At 47.7% G+C, this 19,803-nt stretch overlaps 1 protein-coding gene across 1 annotated transcript; it reads left to right on the plus strand.

Moving 5' to 3' along the window:
* Positions 1-78: 78 nt before the first annotated feature.
* On the plus strand, positions 79-19,350 carry ZER1 (zyg-11 related cell cycle regulator). Its single transcript, XM_082295205.1, has 16 exons — positions 79-233; positions 4,044-4,307; positions 5,160-5,310; positions 5,602-6,038; positions 6,912-7,088; positions 8,175-8,289; positions 8,787-8,933; positions 9,175-9,348; positions 9,904-10,119; positions 10,765-10,806; positions 11,141-11,260; positions 11,703-11,818; positions 11,932-12,120; positions 13,085-13,182; positions 13,464-13,566; positions 14,526-19,350. The coding sequence occupies exons 2-16, from the start codon at positions 4,150-4,152 to the stop codon at positions 14,581-14,583; spliced, it is 2,301 nt and encodes a 766-aa protein (XP_082151331.1). The 5' UTR covers positions 79-233; positions 4,044-4,149; the 3' UTR covers positions 14,584-19,350.
* Positions 19,351-19,803: the final 453 nt, after the last annotated feature.

Here is a 19,803-nt window from a genome sequence, read left to right on the forward strand (position 1 = left end):
TGTGACGTCACGGAACGTCCCCGTCCCCGCCGGGTCCCCGCTGACCGAGCGTTCCGGCCGGGCCGGTGTTTCCGGGGAAGGACTCGGTGGCGCTTCCGGCGCGGGGGGAGGAAGTGACGGCGGGTTTGTTGACAGCGGAGGCCGCGGCGGGGGGAGCGGGCCCGAGCAGGACGCGGACCCCGGCCCGCCCCGGGGAGCCGGGACCAGCCAGGACCAGTCCCGCATGGCGCCAGGTGAGTATCGGTGCCCCCCTCCCCAGCCCGACCCGGGGGCACCGGGCCTGCCCGCCCGGGCGGGGGGAGGAACCGTCGCCCCCGGCAGTGCCGGACGGTGCCCCCGGCGCAGTCCCCATCCCCTCCCGGGGACGGCCAGGAGCAGCCGGGCCCCGCCGAGCAGGGCTCCGGGCCGCGGCAGCAGCTCCGGCGCTGCCCGGCGAGGTGACCTCTGAGTGCCTGGGGGACGAGGGAGGGCTCGCGTTCGGGGCCAACGCTGCCCGCGGGGTTGATAGAGACCATCGCGGGCTGATGGAGCCCCAGCGACCAGGGAGCCGTGACCAAGGGCTCTAGGTAGTCTTCTTGGGCAGGTGACCTGTGGAATGAAAATCCATGATGTAATTCAGTGAGCTGAAGGAGCATCTTTACTGCAGGCAAAGATGAACACATTCCCCGGCGAGTGCGAGCTGTCTCGCTCACGATGTCAGTCCTGGCTGGTTGACAGGGTTGGGAGTTTGCTGGGACAGAGTGTAGCTCGATCTCCTCCTACTTCACTTTCCCTAGTGTAAGAAGGGATGGTGTGTCCCCACACAGGCAGCCATGACCCATCAATTAATAAAGTCACAGTGATTTGCAGCTGCAAGATGCCAGCTAAAGTGACAGTGCAGTTTCCCTTCAGAGTGTAACCCATGCCAAACTCTGCATTTACATTACATTTATAATCCTGAAGTCACTGTAATCAGCTCGTGGCAGTGCATATTGTTTGCCCTCTCCTTGGATGAGTCCCTGATGCTGGAAAAGTCAGCTTTGCCAATCATTTTTGTAGCAACAGCATAAACGTTACGTGGTTGGCATGGAGCCACGGTGAGTCAGGCTTGGCTCTGGGCACTGCCTGGAGAGGGGCTGGGAGAGATGATCAGTCTGAAGTCCAAGAGAGAGGATACTGGCACTGGTGGCCCCAGAAGTGCCAGGAGAGGTCCCGAGCCTCACATGCCAGTACAGCCTGGAATGCTGTAACAATGCATATGCAGCCTGGAAATGAGCAATATTTGCAAAGAGGCTGGTGGGTCCTGGATGCTGGGAATGGGGTAAGTAGAGCTGCCTGTACTGCATCTGGTTTGGGGTCCGTGGATGGCAGGAGGTTGCTGTTACTGCACAGAGAGGGCTGGGTGCCCACAGAAAGGGCTTTTGTGCGCCTGCTCTCGAGGCTCTGAGGAACTCAATTCCTTGGGTGCACTAAGATGGAGGCAAATCTGTCAGAGAAATAAACTGGAAAAAGAACTGGCAGCTGAAGTTCTGGTCACTTTTCAATTCTTGCTCTTGAATTTTCAGCATCTTTCATGCATCTGTCTTTAACTCTACCAAAACCCACATGGCACCAGGTAGCTCTTTGCTGGAAAAGCACTGGTGGCAGTCACTAGGCAGCTTGATCCTGAAGCTTGTGTGAAGCTTCCTGAGGAGAACAATTAGACAAATGTTAATGATTTTTCAGCCTCTCATTTCTTTGTGTCACACGCCAAGGTTATAACTAGAGACAGTATTGCTCAGGGCAGCTATTGACACTCTTACTTCCCTCTCTGCTGCCAAGGTGTCATGTCTTCAGTCTAAGGAGGGAGAGGCCAGCTTGTGTCCTGGACAAAAGGTCACAGCAGCTGCTCAGATACCTGTAATAAATCAGGAGGATGAAAACTTTTCTTTGGTCTTATTTCACAGGGACAGCTTAACCATTCTTGATATTAAACTTCTGCATGGGATTGTGTTGGTGGATCACAGGTAGCTCAGAAGTTAAAGGGCAGCTGATTTCTTCAGGGCTGAGATCAACTGGCAGCATTGTGCTGGTCTCAGCAGAGAGGGAACAGAGGCTTGTCAGAGAGCCACAGGAAGGCAGTCCTTGCCCTCTGGTGCTCTGAGCTGCTTGGACAAGTCCCAAGCACTGGCTGTTTCCAGCTGCACGTGACAATAGATTGTCAATGGGAATTTGTTTTCGAGTTCTCTGGCCCTCAGTAGTAAACAGTGGAAGAACACTGGCTGCAGGGACCTCCTGTCTGATGGCACAGGGGAACTGGTAGGGACAGCAGAACATGCTTCCCAGCTGGTTCAGATCTTCCTGTCAATCTTGCCTTTCGGGAAAGATTCTCTCCAGCAAGCTTCAGGCAAAATCTGCTAGAGGGACTTGTTCTGGAGGTGAGGCCAGTTTATCTCCAAAGCAGACACAGGACAGCTTCCTCCCACCTGCATTCCATTTGCCAGGACCTCCCAGCCAGTTGGACAATACTCTACACTCAGTGGCCCATTTCAGCCTTGACTTCTCACCTTACTTAACTCCAAAGGAGAGAATTGTGGATTGTGGAGCTCCTCCTTTATCAAAGCTGAAAAACCCTTAATTTTCATTGACTGGACCACATGCACCGCAAAGGAACTATTGTGGCACTATTGAGATGTTCTTGTGACCCCCAGCTCAGCACTCTGTGACCAAAAGAGCAAGTTACACCCTTAACACCATGATTGAAGAGAGTTTAAAGAATAATTTTTATGATTGCTGAGGTTTTAGGGGTTTTTACCTCAGCATTAGCTTTTAGAGTGATTAAGCTGAGGAATGGGAGTTAAACTCTCCTCTCTTGTACTGATACCATAGGAATGAAAGAAAGAGCAGCAGAGGCTTTAGAGAAGCAGAGAGCTGGTGACACACAGGTGTCCTGCTGTTTGCAGCTGCAGGATAAAGATCAGAAACGGAATCTGGTTAAGGACATTTTGCAACAACTTCTCCAGCAACGGCTGCTCAGCTGTAGTGCAGAGAATAACAGCTACCTCCACAGCACCAGTGTTCTCAGGGCCAGTAGGGACAGACTTATTGATAAGATAGAGGTTTTATATAATAAATAAACATTTCAACACAATTTTTTTGTGTCTGTGGAAATAAGTAGAAAAGTTTTGGTTTGCTTATGTGATTTGACCCTTTGAAAGTGAAATGTAATCGTTGGTCTTCAAGCCAACTCTTCTGGTAACCCCTCAAGGCCCCAGTGAGCAAGTCTTGATACCAGAGCAGTCAGATCATTTCAAATCAGAAAACAGGGATAGCGTCCGCCAGTTGTCTGCCTCACCCATCCTTTATCCTGTTCCCAAAATGAAGAAGGGCAAAAGCACCTCGCCTTTTTCCAGTTTAGTCACTTGTACTCCTCTGTGAAAGATTTGGGATCGTGAGGGTGAGCTGGATGTAGAGGTGTCCAGCACAGTCACAGTCCTTGTGTTACACTGCACGCAAAAGGATCCCAGGCCAGTCCATGTGTTTCCCTCTGGCTTCTGATCCACTTCACGCTCTAGTTCAAGGACTTGCATGAAGCTTCTGGCTTGGCACTACAGAGAAACATGGAGCTTGAAAATTAAACTTGACTTGGAATGTTGGCAAAGAGAATTGCAGGCAGGAAATACAGGGCCACAGATCCCACTGGTGCCATACAAAGGATTAAGTTGACAATAAATGTTCTGCTGGTTTATCCAACCTGCTCTGAAGGAAACCAAGCAATGTGGCTTCTGCCACTTCCCTTTCTGAGGGCCTTTGTCAGCCAGATAACCCTGCAATGAGGAAGCATTTTGCTGGGTAGCCTCATTTCCAAACACAACACACTAACTCATTCCCACAGTATCCCCTTAGAGTGGGAATAAAGGAATTAAAGGCACACTGCCAGAGAGGCCAAAGTGCTGCAGGTCCTTTTGAGATCAGCAAGTGATGGGCTGTAAATACAACAAAACATCCTGCTGGTGTGGCAGCTTTGTGGGACACTTGCAGTTGTGCTTTTCTCAATGCATCTTTTTTCCCCTCTCTGCTTATAGCTGTCCTGATGGCCCCATAACTTCATCCCAGAACTTCATTTGAGGGAAGGATTTCCTGCATCAAAAGCTTCCTTCTGCTCTTCTCCTTCCTGTAATTTCCCTCAAAATGGCATCCGACAGTCCCGAGTCACTGATGACTTTGTGCACCGATTACTGCCTTCGCAACCTGGAGGGGACTCTCTGCTACCTCCTGGACAACGAAACACTCCGGCTCCATCCCGACATCTTCCTGCCAAGCGAGATCTGTGACAAACTTGTCAACGAGTACGTTTCAGGCCTGGTTTGGGAAGGAGCTGGGAGCTCAGAGAAGTGGGAGTGTAGTTCTCCAAAAAGAATTATGGGAAAGAATTCATAGGGCTCTGTTTTTCCAATTGATCATACTGGCAAATAAGGGTTTGCATGAACTTCAGAAGGAAGTGTTCCCTTTTGTACTGCGATCATTCTAATTTCTGTGGTAATCACCCTTTCCAAGTTAGTCAGAGCTCAACGAGATCCTGTTAAAAGGGAAACTAAAAGAGTAAAACCAGAGTGAAACAGTCACTGCTTCTTCCTAGAATGTCAGCGAGCAACAAAGAAGCCTTCCCATTTCCCACCACTGAAGTATTACAACACTCTCTCCAAGCAGAGAAATAAGAGCACAGAGTGCTAACAGGTGTTACATTTTAAGGCTGCTGCTCCCATAGTTTTATAAAGCAACCTGCCTCCAGGGATTTATGTAATTTGGCTGTCACAGTCTCTCTCAGCTGAACTTGTGCCCACAAAGTCTGGCAGAGAATTTTGGCCAGCTAATTTTCTGAAAAATGAAAAAAAAAAAAAAAAAAAAAAAAAAAAAAAAATCACATTACTAAGTTTAAACAGCTAGTGAAAAAAAATCCTGGAGTCTGTGCTTGCCACACACAGTCTTGCACTAATCTTCGCCCAAGATTTTCCTAGGGATTGTTAGTTCTGTGCCAGAAGAGGTGGGTGACTTCCTTTACCCCAAAAGCTGATCTGGGTGATTGGAGGTGGGGGGGGGTTTGCTATGTACTCACACCTTGGTCACATTTCCTTGTCACCAGTGCAGGTGCCAGAGCTGTGGCTGAGCCTGTGCTGTGCTAACACCATTGCCCCACACAGGTACGTGGAGCTGGTGAAGACAGACAGCATCTTTGAACCCCATGAGAGCTTCTTCACCCTCTTCTCAGACCCACGGAGCACCAGGCTAGCTCGGATCCACCTGCGGGAACACATTGTGCAGGACCAGGACCTGGAGGCCATCAGGAAGCAGGTGGTGTTGCACTGACAGCTGCCACATCACATAGCAGCATTGCTGCATGGGCACCAGCTAGAATCCCAGACACACAGAGATTCCCAAGGCTCCATCCTTCACTGTCCAAGCTTTCTTTGGACTAACCTCAGCTTCTCCCTTCTCAGCTCCCAAAGCCACTGTTGGGAATGACATAGGACTGGTCAAGTTGGGTGATACATGGTCTCAGGCTGTCCCAGTGGGAGGTGTGGAGCAAACAGGGTGGGCACTTTACCTGTGAAATATCTCTAACCTTGATTTCCCTTTTTTCAGGATCTTATTGAGCTCTACCTGACTAACTGTGAGAAGCTGACAGCCAAGAGCCTGCAAACCTTGGTGAGCTTCAGCCACACCCTGATCTCCCTGAGCCTCTTTGGCTGCTGCAATATCTTCTATGAGGAGGAGAACCCCGGGGGCTGCGAGGACGACTGCCTGGTGAACCCCACTCGCCAGGTCTTGGTCAAGGACTTCACTTTTGAAGGCTTCAGCCGCCTGCGCTTCCTGAACCTGGGCCGCCTGATCGAGGGGGTAAATGTGGAGACACTGCTGCGGCCCTTGGCCTCCCTTGCAGCTCTCGACCTTTCTGGGATCCAGCTGAATGATGTGGGATTCCTGACCCAGTGGAAGGACAGTCTGGTTTCCTTAGTGCTTTACAACATGGACCTTTCTGAGGAGCACATCCAAGTGATCGCACAGCTTCGCAAGCTCAGGTCAGCAGATCTGTTCTGATAGGGAAAGGTCTTTCAGGAATGGTCTTCTTGCCTGCTACCAAAGAGGCACCCACTGCTGGGTTCAGCTTATAAACCTTCCTGTGAACAGGCTCACTCATTGACTCACTGTACATAACTGACATGTCTAAAGCCAGCCTGAATTTTGCTTGTAAGAAGACACCACTTAGCAGAAACTTCCCATTGGAGAAACAAAAAACAACACACATGACCCCATCGCCCCACATGGTGTGCAACAGGTAGAAGACACTTTAATGAGTGGGATGTTGGCTCCAGTCTTAGGCAAGAGCCAGCAAAGTCTCTCTGCCCTGTAAGGGACCCCACCTGCACACGATGGCTGGTTGGTTTGTCCCACCACTCCTCTAGGAGCAAGATTTCCCCAAAGCTTAAGCATTTAAATACCTGAAAGAAATCAGGATAATGTAATAGCCTGGGGTAGAAAAATTATAAGACTGGGGAGGCAGACAAAAACCTGTGTAACTTAATTTGTGGGATGAGGCAAGATACGTTCCTGGGGATGCACAGATCCTCTGGTGCATCTTAATCTCCAGGTAGAAATGCTCAGGTGGCTGCTGGGATGGAGTTTGGAAAAGGCAGTTTCTGAGCCTGGAGCAATTTTCCTTTGTGATGTGTGGCTAGATGATTCACTGTGGTCCATTCCAAGTAGCCCTCTCCAGATACCTGTGTGCTTTGGTTGAACACAGGGCCAGCTGCTGCTGCCAGAGCCTACAGAACCACATTCCTGTATCTTGGGAAGGAAATAATGATAAATAATAATCACACTTGGCTCTGGTAGGGAGGCAGAAGCCCCAGCTAATGCTTTCCAGGCTGTGAGATGCTCTCTATCACCTGCAGGCACCTGGATATCTCCCGAGACCATCTGTCCAGTTATTACAAGTTCAAGCTGACCCGGCGGGTTCTAAACTTGTTTGTGGAAAACCTGGTGAACCTCACTTCGCTTGACATCTCAGGGCACACCATGCTGGAGAACTGCACTATCCCCAGCATGGAGGAGAAGATGGGCCAGACAAGGTAAGGGAACAGCAATTACTGAGGTCTGTTTGGATGGATAGATCAGTCAAAGATTAATTAAGAACAGTTCCCTCTTCTAAGTTCCCAAATTCTGTAGGTCTAATTAGTACTAAAAAGCAGGATACAACTCCTGCCAGCTTCCCCTGACAGTAAAGACTGGTGTGAGAATCAGCTGTGATTGCTGTATGCAACACATGTAAGGACTTGTAAGAGTAATAAAGAATTCATCCCATCTGCCTGCCATGCATATCATATTTCAGTTCTTTTCCACACACATTCTCCCAGGGATCTCCTGCAGGATTTTTTTCTGAAAGGACTCCAAAGCCTTACACATTTCCTACACAAAATATTCTTACCCTTGCTGAGATGCAGACTCTTCTGACAGAACACTTATACACTGAGTCAATACAATAGCATTCATAGGAGGGCTGAGTGTTTTAGGAACTTGGAATCTAAAGGCCTGTTTTCAGATTTGACCTAGATACTGGGCAGATCAACTCTTGGAAATCCTGGTGCCCCTCAGTAGAGGCATACCTAGAGGTCTGGTTTTCCAGATCAGCCAAGAACTCTGCCCTCCTATAAAGCACTTACTGAACAGAAGCAAAGGAGTGAGACAGTACTGGCTCCTTTTCACCAGAGCTGGTGAAAATGCACTGGCTCTTGGTCAACAAGGAACATGGCAGCAAAAACAGTGTTCCTGCATGCTCACAGAAGCAGACTTAGCCTGTCTGTCACATTGCAAATACATTGGATGAGTGAAATCCACATCCCTTTAAGAGGAAATTTTCACCCCAGCTAGTGAATTTCCAGGACAAATTTTACCTGGGCAAGCTGCATCGTGTCTGCAGGAATTCTTATGCTGGTTCCATTCAACACATTCACCTTTCACTCAGGATCACCTGGGATGAATATTTAGAGTTATGTTCATAAGCAGCTGACTGGTATAAAATGAAGTGTAGCTTTTACTTCTCTGGGTATGAAACAGCACAGTCAGAGTGAATGGAGGGCTGACAGCCATCTTTGTGGCAGGAGACACCTGGAGAAACATGGTACCAACATGAGCACTCTCTTGTTTTTTCACCCCAGCATTGAGCCAGCAAAGAGCAGCATTGCTCCCTTCCGGGGTCTGAAACGACCACTCCAGTTCTTGGGCCTTTTTGAAACATCCCTCTGCCGCCTGACCCATATTCCAGCCTACAAGGTAAGGAGGCTGCAGGAATATTGGCAGTAGGAACTTGTTAGAAGTTGAAAGAACATGAAAATACTGGCTGCCAGTAGAGTGGAGTTCTATGGGTCTTGGGTGTGACACCTGAGCTCTGACCTTTCAATAACTACTTCATAATGCCAGAAAACTGCCAGAAAGCAAGACCTGTACCCCATGTAGTTTTTATAAGGGTTGAAAAACATACCTCTTGGAGAAAAGCATGGAGAAATCATCCTGCCTGAAGGATGTTTGTGACTACAGAAAAGGATTTAAGACAGTAGGAGTTCTACTTTTGAATAGTATCCTCCTGCCCCAAAGATGCCTTTTCTCATCCCTCTGGACTGAAAAGTGACTCAACCTCTGTCCCATCCTGGGCTGAAACTACTCTCAGGGCAGAGGGAAGGTATACCCTTCGACCTTTCAGCGTTTCCTTCTCATGTTGGTTTTCCTCCTTTATAACTTCTCCCCTGACTCTTTTTGCTCCTCCACGCCAGGTGAGTGGAGACAAGAACGAAGAGCAAGTCCTGAATGCTATTGAGGCTTACACCGAGCACCGGCCGGAAATCACTTCCCGGGCCATCAACCTGCTTTTCGACATTGCCCGCATCGAGCGCTGCAGCCAGCTGCTGAGAGCCCTCCAGGTAAGCCTTGGCTTCACCCTGACAAGGGGAATTTTGCACTTCCAGTCCTTTTTTCCACCCTGGGACACTGTATCAGGCCATTCCAGAGAAAGTTCCTGTAGCGCAGTGCAACTGGGTACCTTCATTTCCTAAGCACGTTCCTGCAATGCCTGGGCCACACATTCCTTGTGGGCTTCTAACAGTCCCTCCAAGAATTAGCAGCGAGTCTGTGGCACTGAAGCTCCCTGTTGCTTCTCTGCAGCTGGTGATCACAGCCCTCAAGTGCCACAAGGATGACAAAAACATCCAGGTGACGGGCAGCGCGGCACTGTTCTACTTGACCAACTCCGAGTACCGCATGGAGCAGAGCGTGAAGCTGCGGCGCCAGGTCATCCAGGTGGTGCTGAACGGCATGGAGTCCTACCAGGAGGTCACAGTAAGAGCAGCCCAGGCTCCTTTGGTTCCCATAGTCCTCTTTCCCTCGTGTCAGCATTTGGGTTTCCTCTGCCTGCAGGGAGTTAAACAAGGCAGAGGAGTTACTGCCCAGGTCTGCTCCTGGCCTCCACTCAGCAATGAGGATTTGATGCAGGGTGCTCCGTTTTATCTATGGACAGTGGTCAAAGGGTGTATGTGACACACAGACACCCAGCACTGACTGTGAGGTGAAATCGTGGGTAAAGGGGGTATTGGGTCAATGGAAAGAAACATCTCAAATCTCTGTACTGGACATCAGCTGTGTAGAGAGCCCAAAGGCAGCGAGGAACTGGCTTGGAAAGCAATGGGCCCTGAGTAATTGGGTGGCCTTATGAGGCTGGGGTGACAGCCATGAAGCATGGCTAAAGTACAGCACTAGATCAGAGGGTAACAGAAATCTCAGTAGGTGTAATCAGGCAAGAAGATGGTTTCAATACCAAGCAGCAAGGAAACATGAGGTGGCGGGGTCTGTGATTTTGTAGCCACTTGGCCCAATGTTTGCTTCCTTTTGACCCAGGTACAGCGGAACTGCTGCCTGACACTGTGTAACTTCAGCATTCCCGAGGAGCTGGAGTTCCAGTACCGCCGAGTGAACGAGCTGCTGCTGAACATTCTCAACCAGAGCCGGCAGGACGAGTCCATCCAGCGCATCGCTGTGCACCTCTGCAATGCCCTGGTCTGCCAGGTGGACAACGACCACAAAGAAGCTGTGGGCAAGATGGGGTTTGTCATGGTTGGTATGGTCCCAAGGTGTCTACTTATCCATAACCCAGGCTGGTACAATTCCCTTGCAGCTGTCCATGAGATGCCTCCAGCCATGATCCAACCTCGCAATATCACTGGAGGGAAGCAGCGTCCCTGCTGACCTCTCCTGGAACCTACCCCTTTACTGGCTTACTAACACTGGAAGTTATGATCACAGAGACAGGCTGGTGTGAGGGCAGAAAGGCACTGTAACCTTACACCTGACCTCACCACATCGGGTTATTTCCAGATCTGGTGCCACCTTGTGACTGGCTCCTCCTTCTCCCCAAGTTTGCATCAGCTTCCCAACTCAACCCATATCCCTCATCTTTTCCACGAACTGCAGAGGCTTTTGTTTTGGTGCAGTTATGCCACATCCCAGACCTTGTCATACAGATCAAAACTGACTCAACTGCAAACTCAGCATCTCAGGGACTGTGGCATAGTTCAGCTCTGTGAATACTTGCAACTTGGAACATAACCCAGTCCCACTGGTTTAGAGAAAGAGATACCAAGTAGGTTCTCTGCAAAAGATCAAAATTGGCCATAACTGCTGTGATACTACAGGGCTGGTTAAGTTTTAGCTCCATGACTTTTGAACTGTTTTTCACTCTTCCTCTTTCTTTGCCCACAGACAATGCTAAAGTTGATTCAGAAGAAGTTGGCTGATAAAACGGTGAGTGTTTCCAAAAAAAACCATATACATAGAGTATTTTCTCTTCAGTCTGACTTAGGCATGGAGATCAGCCCAGACTGCCAGCTCAGCTTCTCTAACAAACACAAGACATCTCAGCTGACACTGTAGAATTTCTTGTCCTGGGGTGAGGGCAGGGGAATGTGACAAGGAAGCAAAAATATTAAACAAAAAACCCACTTACTGACAAGTTGTAAGTGAACAAGGTTTTCTTACCTCTGAAGTCATCTAGGGTGATGCCAGAGAGGAAACAGGTGATTGGTTTGCACCAGGCTCCTGCATTAGCATAGCTCTGATTCTGTCCCTTTCCCTATAGTGTGATCAAGTGATGGAGTTCTCCTGGAGTGCCCTCTGGAACATCACTGATGAGACCCCAGATAACTGCGAGATGTTCCTTAACTACAGTGGCATGAAACTGTTCTTGGAGTGCTTGAAAGTAAGTGTCTGATTGTCTCTGGAGAGATGCTGACAGGAGCAGTGGAGATGCAGGTGCCTGGGCAGCATCCCTGGCTCTACTCCTCTCCAAGCATTACTTCCTACATTGCACAAACAGGAAAGTAAAAGCTCATGCAAGTTCTTCTTTCTCACATCAGTCCACCCAGCCAGTAGAACAGAGAAACTTACAGTGAACACATCTTCCCCTTTCCCCATCTTGGTCAGCCCCCTCAAGCAGAGCAGCACTGCACAGTGGACCTGGTTTTGATCCTCTCTTTTTGCACATACCTTTAGCACCATTTGGCACCTGCCAAGGAGCCATTGCTGACTACCCAAAAATACTGAGCTTGTCTAGATGCACTGTACAGCCTTTTCCCAGGGTTGCTTGTTCTCAGCATCACCAGAGTCCTACCTGTGTATAACCCTGTTCCTTGCCTGGCCAGGAGTTCCCAGAGAAACAGGAGCTACACCGCAACATGCTGGGCCTCCTGGGCAATGTGGCAGAGGTGAAGGAGCTCCGCCCACAGCTCATGACCTCCCAGTTCATCAGTGTGTTCAGGTGAGTGCCTGGCTGGCGACCAGCTGGGCTCTGATCTCGTCTCCTGAACCACCTGGAGACTTGTGAATCTTTCCTGCATCAGCAGCTCTAAGTGATCTCTTCTCTCTTGGCAGCAACCTCCTGGAGAGCAAAGCTGATGGGATTGAGGTGTCTTATAATGCCTGTGGAGTGCTCTCCCATATCATGTTTGATGGTCCAGAGGCCTGGGGGATCTGTGAGCCTCACAGAGAGGAGGTTGTGAAGAGGATGTGGGCAGCCATCCAGAGCTGGGATATCAACTCCAGGAGAAATATCAATTACAGGTGAGGAATGGAAAAGTTTGGCCCACTCACCCAGGAGCCAGGATTGTCATAGGAAGGAAACACCAACAGAGAGAAAGGAAGAGAGAGAGCCCAGTATGAAGACTCTGTTCAGAGTGAAGGAGAAACATCCTCAGGGACATACTCTTCAGTGAGGGTTTTACATGTTCCTTTGAAACATGTTACATAAGATGCTGAAATTAGACACCTTACATGACAATTCCTATGGGAGAAGTTTGGCAGCCCAGCAGAATTTCTCCTGTATGTTTCTGCTGAAATTGAGTAGCTCAGGAAAACCATGATCTGTCTGGGACTGCCGAAGCATATTCCTCTGATACTGCTATCCTTTGCAGTCTGTCTTTTTAAGTCTGTTTGTTTCCCAAAGTCACATGCTTTCACTCTTCTCTGGGGCATATTTAGACACTTAGAAATCCCTTCAAAGGCTAATACAACTGCTGGAATCCTCTATACCCCTTCCTGTAGGAGGGTATCAGGTACTCAGAATTCCCTTAGTGCTTGGCAGGGATCCAGAACTGGCATTCCAGTGCCTGTTTACAGTATAGACAGTGTAGTATTGTTGTCAGAGGAAACATAGCAACCCTTGCACATGTGCAGCCAGCTTTGCCTGGGTATGGTTTGGCTTTGTCCCTCCTCAAACTGATCCAGTGCTGCTGGATTTCAGCTCTTGTGAGGAAATGCCTAATGGAGGATGGAAATCAGTTCCTGGGCTCAGTTGCCGTCATTGCAGCTATTTCTCTGGGGAGCGTGTGCTGAAGTGGTGGGGTCTGTAATCCTGCCAGCACTGCCCTGGGACACAGACTTAGCCTTGGTGCCAAAATCTTTGACATGCCAATGGATTTACTGCTGTGGTACGTATGAGCAGAGAGTTTGTATTGCTGTGAGTGGCAAAGGTGCTGAAAGAATTAGCTCTCAGATTTTTAACAACTTCTGTAATATTTCTGTGCAGGTCATTTGAACCAATCCTTCGACTTCTTCCACAAGGGATCTCCCCAGTCAGCCAGCACTGGGCCACCTGGGCACTCTATAACCTGGTCTCTGTCTACCGTAAGTTCTCTTTTTGAAATCATATTCCCTGCACTGTAGAAGTTGAGGGGGTGGACCTGAGGCTGTCAGCAGAAAAAGCCTTCCCAGATAAACGATGTAGGTAGAGAAAACCTTCTTTGAATGATTCAGAAATGTCCAGGCAGCACAGCCAAACAAAGGTAATTAGACTTGGTGTGTAGGAAATTCCTTCACTGTCCTGATCCTTCTCCTTCCTCTCCTGCCACCCTTTGTACCACTGTTGTGAGGGTTCACAAGGACCTGCTTTATTCATTTCTCTGCAGCTGACAAGTACTGCCCACTGCTGATCAAAGAAGGTGGGATTCCTCTCCTGAAGGACATGATTAAAATGGCCTCAGCACGACAAGAGACCAAGGAAATGGCCCGGTAGGACACCAGTGCACAAAACTCACAAACTCTCATTTTACCCTTAGTTTAGTTTTTAATTCTTCCACATGAAGAGGAAGCAAAGCAAGGCCTGTAGTGATGTGTATGAGAGGTATGAAGTGAACACAGGAGAAGCAGAGGAAAAAGAGGATGAAAACGGAAGACTAGAGATGTTTATAGGTGGTCAGTACACACAGATCATTACCAGGCAACTGGGTTGTAGATTGGTTTGTTGAGCAAGGGAGCCACATGGCTAATTGCAGTTCTTAAGCCAATATCACTTTTCCCTGTACTTGGGTGGGCTCCCTGTCTTCAGAATCATACTGGCCTGTCACTGAAGTGCCAACTGCACAGTTAAAATGAGAGCATTTTTCAGAAGGTAGAGTCCATCACCCTCGCAATGACACCTTTCTTTGGAGTCATCCTTTCAGAGCTGTAAAAGCCAGCTGCAGTTTCTGATCATTGGCAAAGTGAGAGCTGTAATTTCATACCTGCAGAATGAATAGAAGACAGAGGTAGAGATCAGGGAATACGTACCTGGTGAGTGGGCAGCAGGTATTCCCACAGCTGAAGGGTTGCTAAATGCTGGAGGGGAGTGGAGCCTGCAGAAGACAGTCACAGTCACACACAGTGCGTGGGATGCGACAGGCGACAGCACAGTGAAGGACAAACATTTGTATTCATGGGTTTCCTGGTAGGATTTAAAGGCATCCAAGGTTTTGAATATGGGGGTGATGAATGAATGGTCACAACTGAATCTGGATGTGCACTACCATAACTTGACATTCCAAACTGGTTTGTGGAGTTTACTGGTTTTGACACAGTTTGTGTCTCAGATACAAACAGGACACAGTTACACAGAAATCAACTCTGGAACAGTTCTTACCTTACTGTCTCTCAGCTGAGATGCAATAAGCTTTAAACTAAACCGTCTCTCCTTGTCCTTGTTTTATCCATAGGAAAGTTATAGAGCACTGCAGTAACTTTAAGGAGGAGAACATGGACACTTCCAGATAGAGGCAATCACCCAATGCCTCTTTCCAGCACTGTATCCAGCTTCTCTCTAACTCACTGTACATAGGGAGGACTCTTTCTTACCAACTCGCCCGTTGGAAGGAAACTTTATGTGTGTGTGTGAGACCCTCAGTAGATGAAGGTGAATAGGGGAGGGGGGAGGGACTTTTTGCACAACAAAATGCTTTCCTTAACTTAGTGGACTTTTTTGTTATGAAGTTTCAGGTTGAAGTTCCGTGTGTATGATTTCTGTATAAAAAGAAAACAAAAAACAAAGACAACTACATTATGTATCTTTTAACCTTTTTATTTTAGACCACACAGAGAGCCTCAAATGACCATGAGCTTGAAGACCTAGTTGTGTGATCACTAGTGTGACATGTCTATTTCCCACTTTTTAGAAAATTCCCCTTTGCTCTACTGCATGAGGTCCTGAGATGTCTGCAAGAACACCAGTCCTGAATCAGCATTGGCTGCTCAGTGGGGCGACAGGCAGTGATGAGTTATTTGTTTGGTTAGAGAGGTTGGGGGACAAGAGAGACAGACCAAAAGAACTGATCTTTTAGTGAGATGTATAAATGGAGAAACTAGAGAAGACCTTTCAAGCTAATTCACTCCTTTAAGGGCTTTTTAATAGAAGGCTCACATTAATGGAAGCACTGCTAATTCTGTGTGGGTCATTTGGAAGTAAGAAATTCTTAATAAATTCAAGAGGTCTGTTTTGTCCCCACTGGCAGTACAGTAGGATCTGCCAGCCCACCCAGCCTCAGAAGGTATGGGGTGACCAGTAAAACCAGTTACACGTTCTTGGCCACACAGCTTCTCTCTCAAAGGGAGCCTGTGCAGGAAGGCACAAGGTTTGTTCACAAAGGGCTACACACCTGCATTCCAGTCCTTCACCACCTTTTTTAGTTGTGTTCTATTTTGTGGGGAAGGGCTACAAAGCCAATCAGAATATTTCCCTCTGCATAATATACTCTGCTAGGCCCTAGTCCAGAGCAGCTGTACCCCCTTGTGCAAGTTCCAGGAAGGGACTGGAGCTGTTCTGCTCTCTCAGTGTCATCACAAGCTGTGCTCAGTAGCATCATAATCTCCCTTCACAGGAAGCTCACTGCAGCACAACTGCTGGAATTGGAGGTGGGGAGTCTCCAGCCAGTCCCAGGAAATAGCACCTTTTGTTCCACCCCAACATCTTCCCCTTTTTCTTGGAAGCAGAAGGCCCTATTCCTATCTAACTCCCAGAAGCACTTAGCAGTGCAGTCCCACTCCCATCAGCAGCATTACTCCAGTCTGTGTGACAGGTGAGAGTCCTGCTGAGCTAGTCTTCACCTGTAACCTGGAATGGCTCAAGAAGCTGAAGGCCAAGGCTTGCCTCACAGGCAGGCACTCAACAGCACAGCTGTCCATATCGTAGCCCACTGCTCACCACAGTTCTTTGACAATTCACAAATCTTCCCTTAGAAGGGATTCAGAAAAGATTTTGTGCCTGGTAGAGGGCAGATGAGCCCGTGGCCATGCAGGCTGGGACACTTCAGGCCTCAGAGCCAGTAGTCACAGTAACTCGCTGCTCTCTTCCCTCGTACACTTTGCTCTCGGATTTGAGTCGCTGCTATGAGGCTCTGCTAATGCACAGAGTTCATGTCGTCCTTGTGAACACGTTAGAGACGGATCCTTGATCCACAAACTGACACTTTAACTGACAGAACACAACTGCCTGGAGAGGTTTACTGCCAATACGGTGTTATTCAATGTCTTTTTTTTTTTTCTTTTTAACCATACGTCATTTGTTTTGGTATTGTGAGATCTGTACTTTTTTCTTTTAAGTATTTTTCAAACTTATATATATTTTTGTGTCACTTTTAAATTGTTTTCATAAGATTTGCAAAACTTGACAAATTATACTTTTTTGCAGTCATTTGAAATGTATTTTTCTCTCTCACTTATTCCTGTTTCCCAAGAATTTGTGTCCCTATGAGCTTTGAGATAGGGAAGCTTATTTCAAGATCTGTTTTCTGTGTAACATTTGCTAATCTTCCTTCTAGATGCAAAACTAAGAGGGGCTGCAAATACAGCCTTGGTTGTTAGGCTTTGTTCTTTAATTCCCCATTTAGTGCTGTTGTCCTTGGGAAGTTGTTTCATGTGGCAGTGCCACTCACCATGTCTGCTTCCTTTCCAATGCCCATGTAGTGAAAGCTCCTGCCACTAAAATCTTTAACCACCTGACAAAAAGCACTCAAGATTTTGACTGTGTTGGCAAGGTGGGAGTAGAGCAGAAGGGGCCACATCACAGATGTGAGGTATCAGAAACCCTTGTCCCCAGAAAGCAGCTGCTACGCTGGGGAGACAGTGGAGCTGAGGAACTCCCATCTCAGCTGGAGCAGATCCCAGCCTCTCACTGCAATCCAAGCCAAGCAGCTGGGCTCTACTCTGAGATTTTGGCACAACTACATCAAGGCTAATGAACAACCAGTGAATTGGTTTTATCTGCCTTGAGGCCCCAAAGGTTTGGGTTTTCCAAACCAGTGCTTCCACAAGTTGAGCAGTTACTGGAGTCTCACCTGCTGCATCCCAGACTAACAAGATCTACACTGCATCAAAGCTGTTTCACACTGTAAAGGTGTTTTACACCTCTGTCCTCACTGCTCACAGACCCTCAGCAAGCTGTACCTCAGCCTGAACCAGGATAAAAAGATTTCAATTTCCCAGCAATAAGGAGATGAATGGAACAAGGCCAGGCTGCCAGAAAAGCTCAGCTTGCTGAAATCTGTCACCAATCCCAGGGGAAAGAGGGAACTGTAACCAGGCTGTTGCAGAAAGCCTCACATAAGATTTTGAGTCAGGCCACCAGCAAAGTAAATGCCTGAGGCAGCACATTAAAAGGAATAACATCTCTGTTAGAGTAACATGAGCTTTGCCTACAAGCTTTAGTGTCTTCAAGATTTTGTGAGCTGAAAAATAACATTTTCCCTTCAGTAAGGAGCAAAGAGGGAAAAGTATCCTCTGAGCACAATCCAAGAATTCCTGTAACTGGAAGTTTGAAACTAGTTTGGGCCTCAGTTTCCCTAACTGAAACAACAGGCATAATGCATGACCTGCAAAGCACTTTTTGGTGGCAAGGATTTAACTGGTGCCATAGATCAGAGCTGAGGACAGAACAGGCCTGCAGATACTGTATCAATGCTCTGCAAAGGAGGGGAGGGCAAAGTGGCAGATTTTTTATGACGGTTTAATGTAAAAGGGGAAGTTGGATACCCTGAAATGCATCCCTCAGGCCTTCCAGCTTTGCTGGATCAAAGGAACAAGCCAGGAAACTTCAACTCCACACAAAATTATACAGCCAGTGACCAGCCCTGCTCAGAAAACCAGAATGGGGTTCTATTTTTCAAATGAAAATCCAGCTGGAGAGAAGTTCATAGCGTGTAAGGATATTGCAGAGGGGCTCCTTGTGCTCAGTAGCTGTTGGCCCACTCAGACTCTTCATGTTTTCACTACTACATTTCCTTTAATATTCCAAAGCTTGGCAAACAAAGCATGAATGCAACTCAGTAGCTCCCTGCAGAGACTGTGCCAACAAAGGAACCCTCTACCTGAACTGTGCGTGGTTTCCTTCCTGGCTGGAGGCTGCCCTGTCCTTCAGTGGCCCTTTTCAGTGACCCAGCAGTGCCAGGTGCCCATGTTCTCTGGAGCAGGTAAGAGCAAATTGGTGAGCAACTTCCCACCAGTGCTTCCATTTTACAAGATCTGTGGGAGGAATTGCTCATAAGGATTGGCATCTACTTGGATGGTGTTTTACACCCAGCAGCACCAGACTTTCTCATCTAGACCAAGCCAAGAAAGTTTAGCACTGATATTTGTGGCAATCAGAACACTGCAGATAATTCATCTGCACCATGGCTGCTATTTCCCTGCACCTTCCTACTGAAATTATTCTCTTCAGCACTGAATCCTACCCAGCTTGTCACCGTGGCTGGGCTTCTGCTGCTGTCACTCTGGTCTCTGCAAAAGATGAGTGGGAAGAAAAGTCTGGGAGCTGTGAGTCAATTCCCTCTCATTACCTGAAGAAGGCAATTAATTTCCAGTAGGGCAAGAGCTAGAGGGCACTGCAGTCAGGCACTATCCATAGAAAAGACATTTCCTTGAGACTGTTTAGGGAGGAGTCTGCCACAGCTCAGGTGTTAGAGGACAACTTGTGCTGGAAAAAGAGAATTAAAAGTAGGGAAACAGCTGGTCTCCACAACAACCATGTGTGTGAAGCACAGAGGGCAGTAGTCATCAGGAATGGATGAAAAGCAACATGGGGGCTGAAGGAGAAGAGAGCACTTAAGGAAATGAGGGAGATATTTTGCTGAACTGAAACACTTCTGCTTTAGCAGACTGTTTTGATTTCACATAATTGTCACTGATTCTCTCTGTAACTCTTTTCTTGTTTTAAAAAAGGTTTTTAAGCTAACTAAATATGTGTTTCCTTGTTTTGCAATGAAAATACCCTCAGTTATAATGAGCAAGTGTCTCCTTTTACTCTGTCCATGGACCTGCCTGATGCTGAGGCCTGGTTCAAATGTTTGTACCTGGTGAAACTGAGCAAAAAAATCAAAATGCACAACTGTTGCTTCCTTAAAATTCTGAATGAATTAACTTTTCTGTTGTATCCGTTGGATACCCGCTGTGTATTAAACCTAGCGCTCAAGAGTGTCTTCTTCCTTTGTTCTGTGAATGTGGTTTATTTAGGTACATTACTGGTCCACTGGCTGTCACATGTTTAATTAAAAATGAAAGGAGCTACCAAGTGTTGATGATGCCATTCAGTGCCTTTGCCTTTCATCACTCCAAAAGATACAATACTGCTTGTCAGCAGAAAAAAGCTGTGGAGGAAGAGAGCACTATTAGGAAATTGTGCAAGAGGAGAAAAAATATTTGAGTGCCAAGATTGCTCTGAACTCAGTAATGTATCTGCAGGTCACACTCCACAGCCTGGGCTTTGTAAGGGGCAGGATCTGAGCACTTAAGAAAAGCCAATCTGCTTTAAGGCCAGTGTGACTTTCTTCTTAAGACCCTGGTCCTGGAAGGGCTCAGTGCCAGTTAATTCAGTGGTCACTGAGGAGTCTAAAGGAGCAAGGTGAACAGGATGGGAGGAGCATTTGTATGAAATGGAACTGCCTGTGAGAACATGCCCTGTTGTACAGAGAGATACCTCAGCCTTCCAGCAGCATGGGGTCCCTAGCT

The sequence above is a fragment of the Coloeus monedula genome (genome assembly GCF_965178545.1).
Source record: "Coloeus monedula genome assembly, chromosome: 21".
Classification (NCBI taxonomy): domain Eukaryota; kingdom Metazoa; phylum Chordata; class Aves; order Passeriformes; family Corvidae; genus Coloeus; species Coloeus monedula.

Excerpts from the sequence above, each read along its gene's own strand:
- ZER1 (XM_082295205.1), top strand. The coding sequence starts at position 4,150 with ATGGCATCCGACAGTCCCGAGTCACTGATGACTTTGTGCACCGATTAC. Across the intron at positions 8,934-9,174 it reads AGCTGCTGAGAGCCCTCCAG|CTGGTGATCACAGCCCTCAA; the intron begins GTAAGCCTTGGC and ends GCTTCTCTGCAG. Across the intron at positions 10,807-11,140 it reads AGAAGTTGGCTGATAAAACG|TGTGATCAAGTGATGGAGTT; the intron begins GTGAGTGTTTCC and ends CTTTCCCTATAG.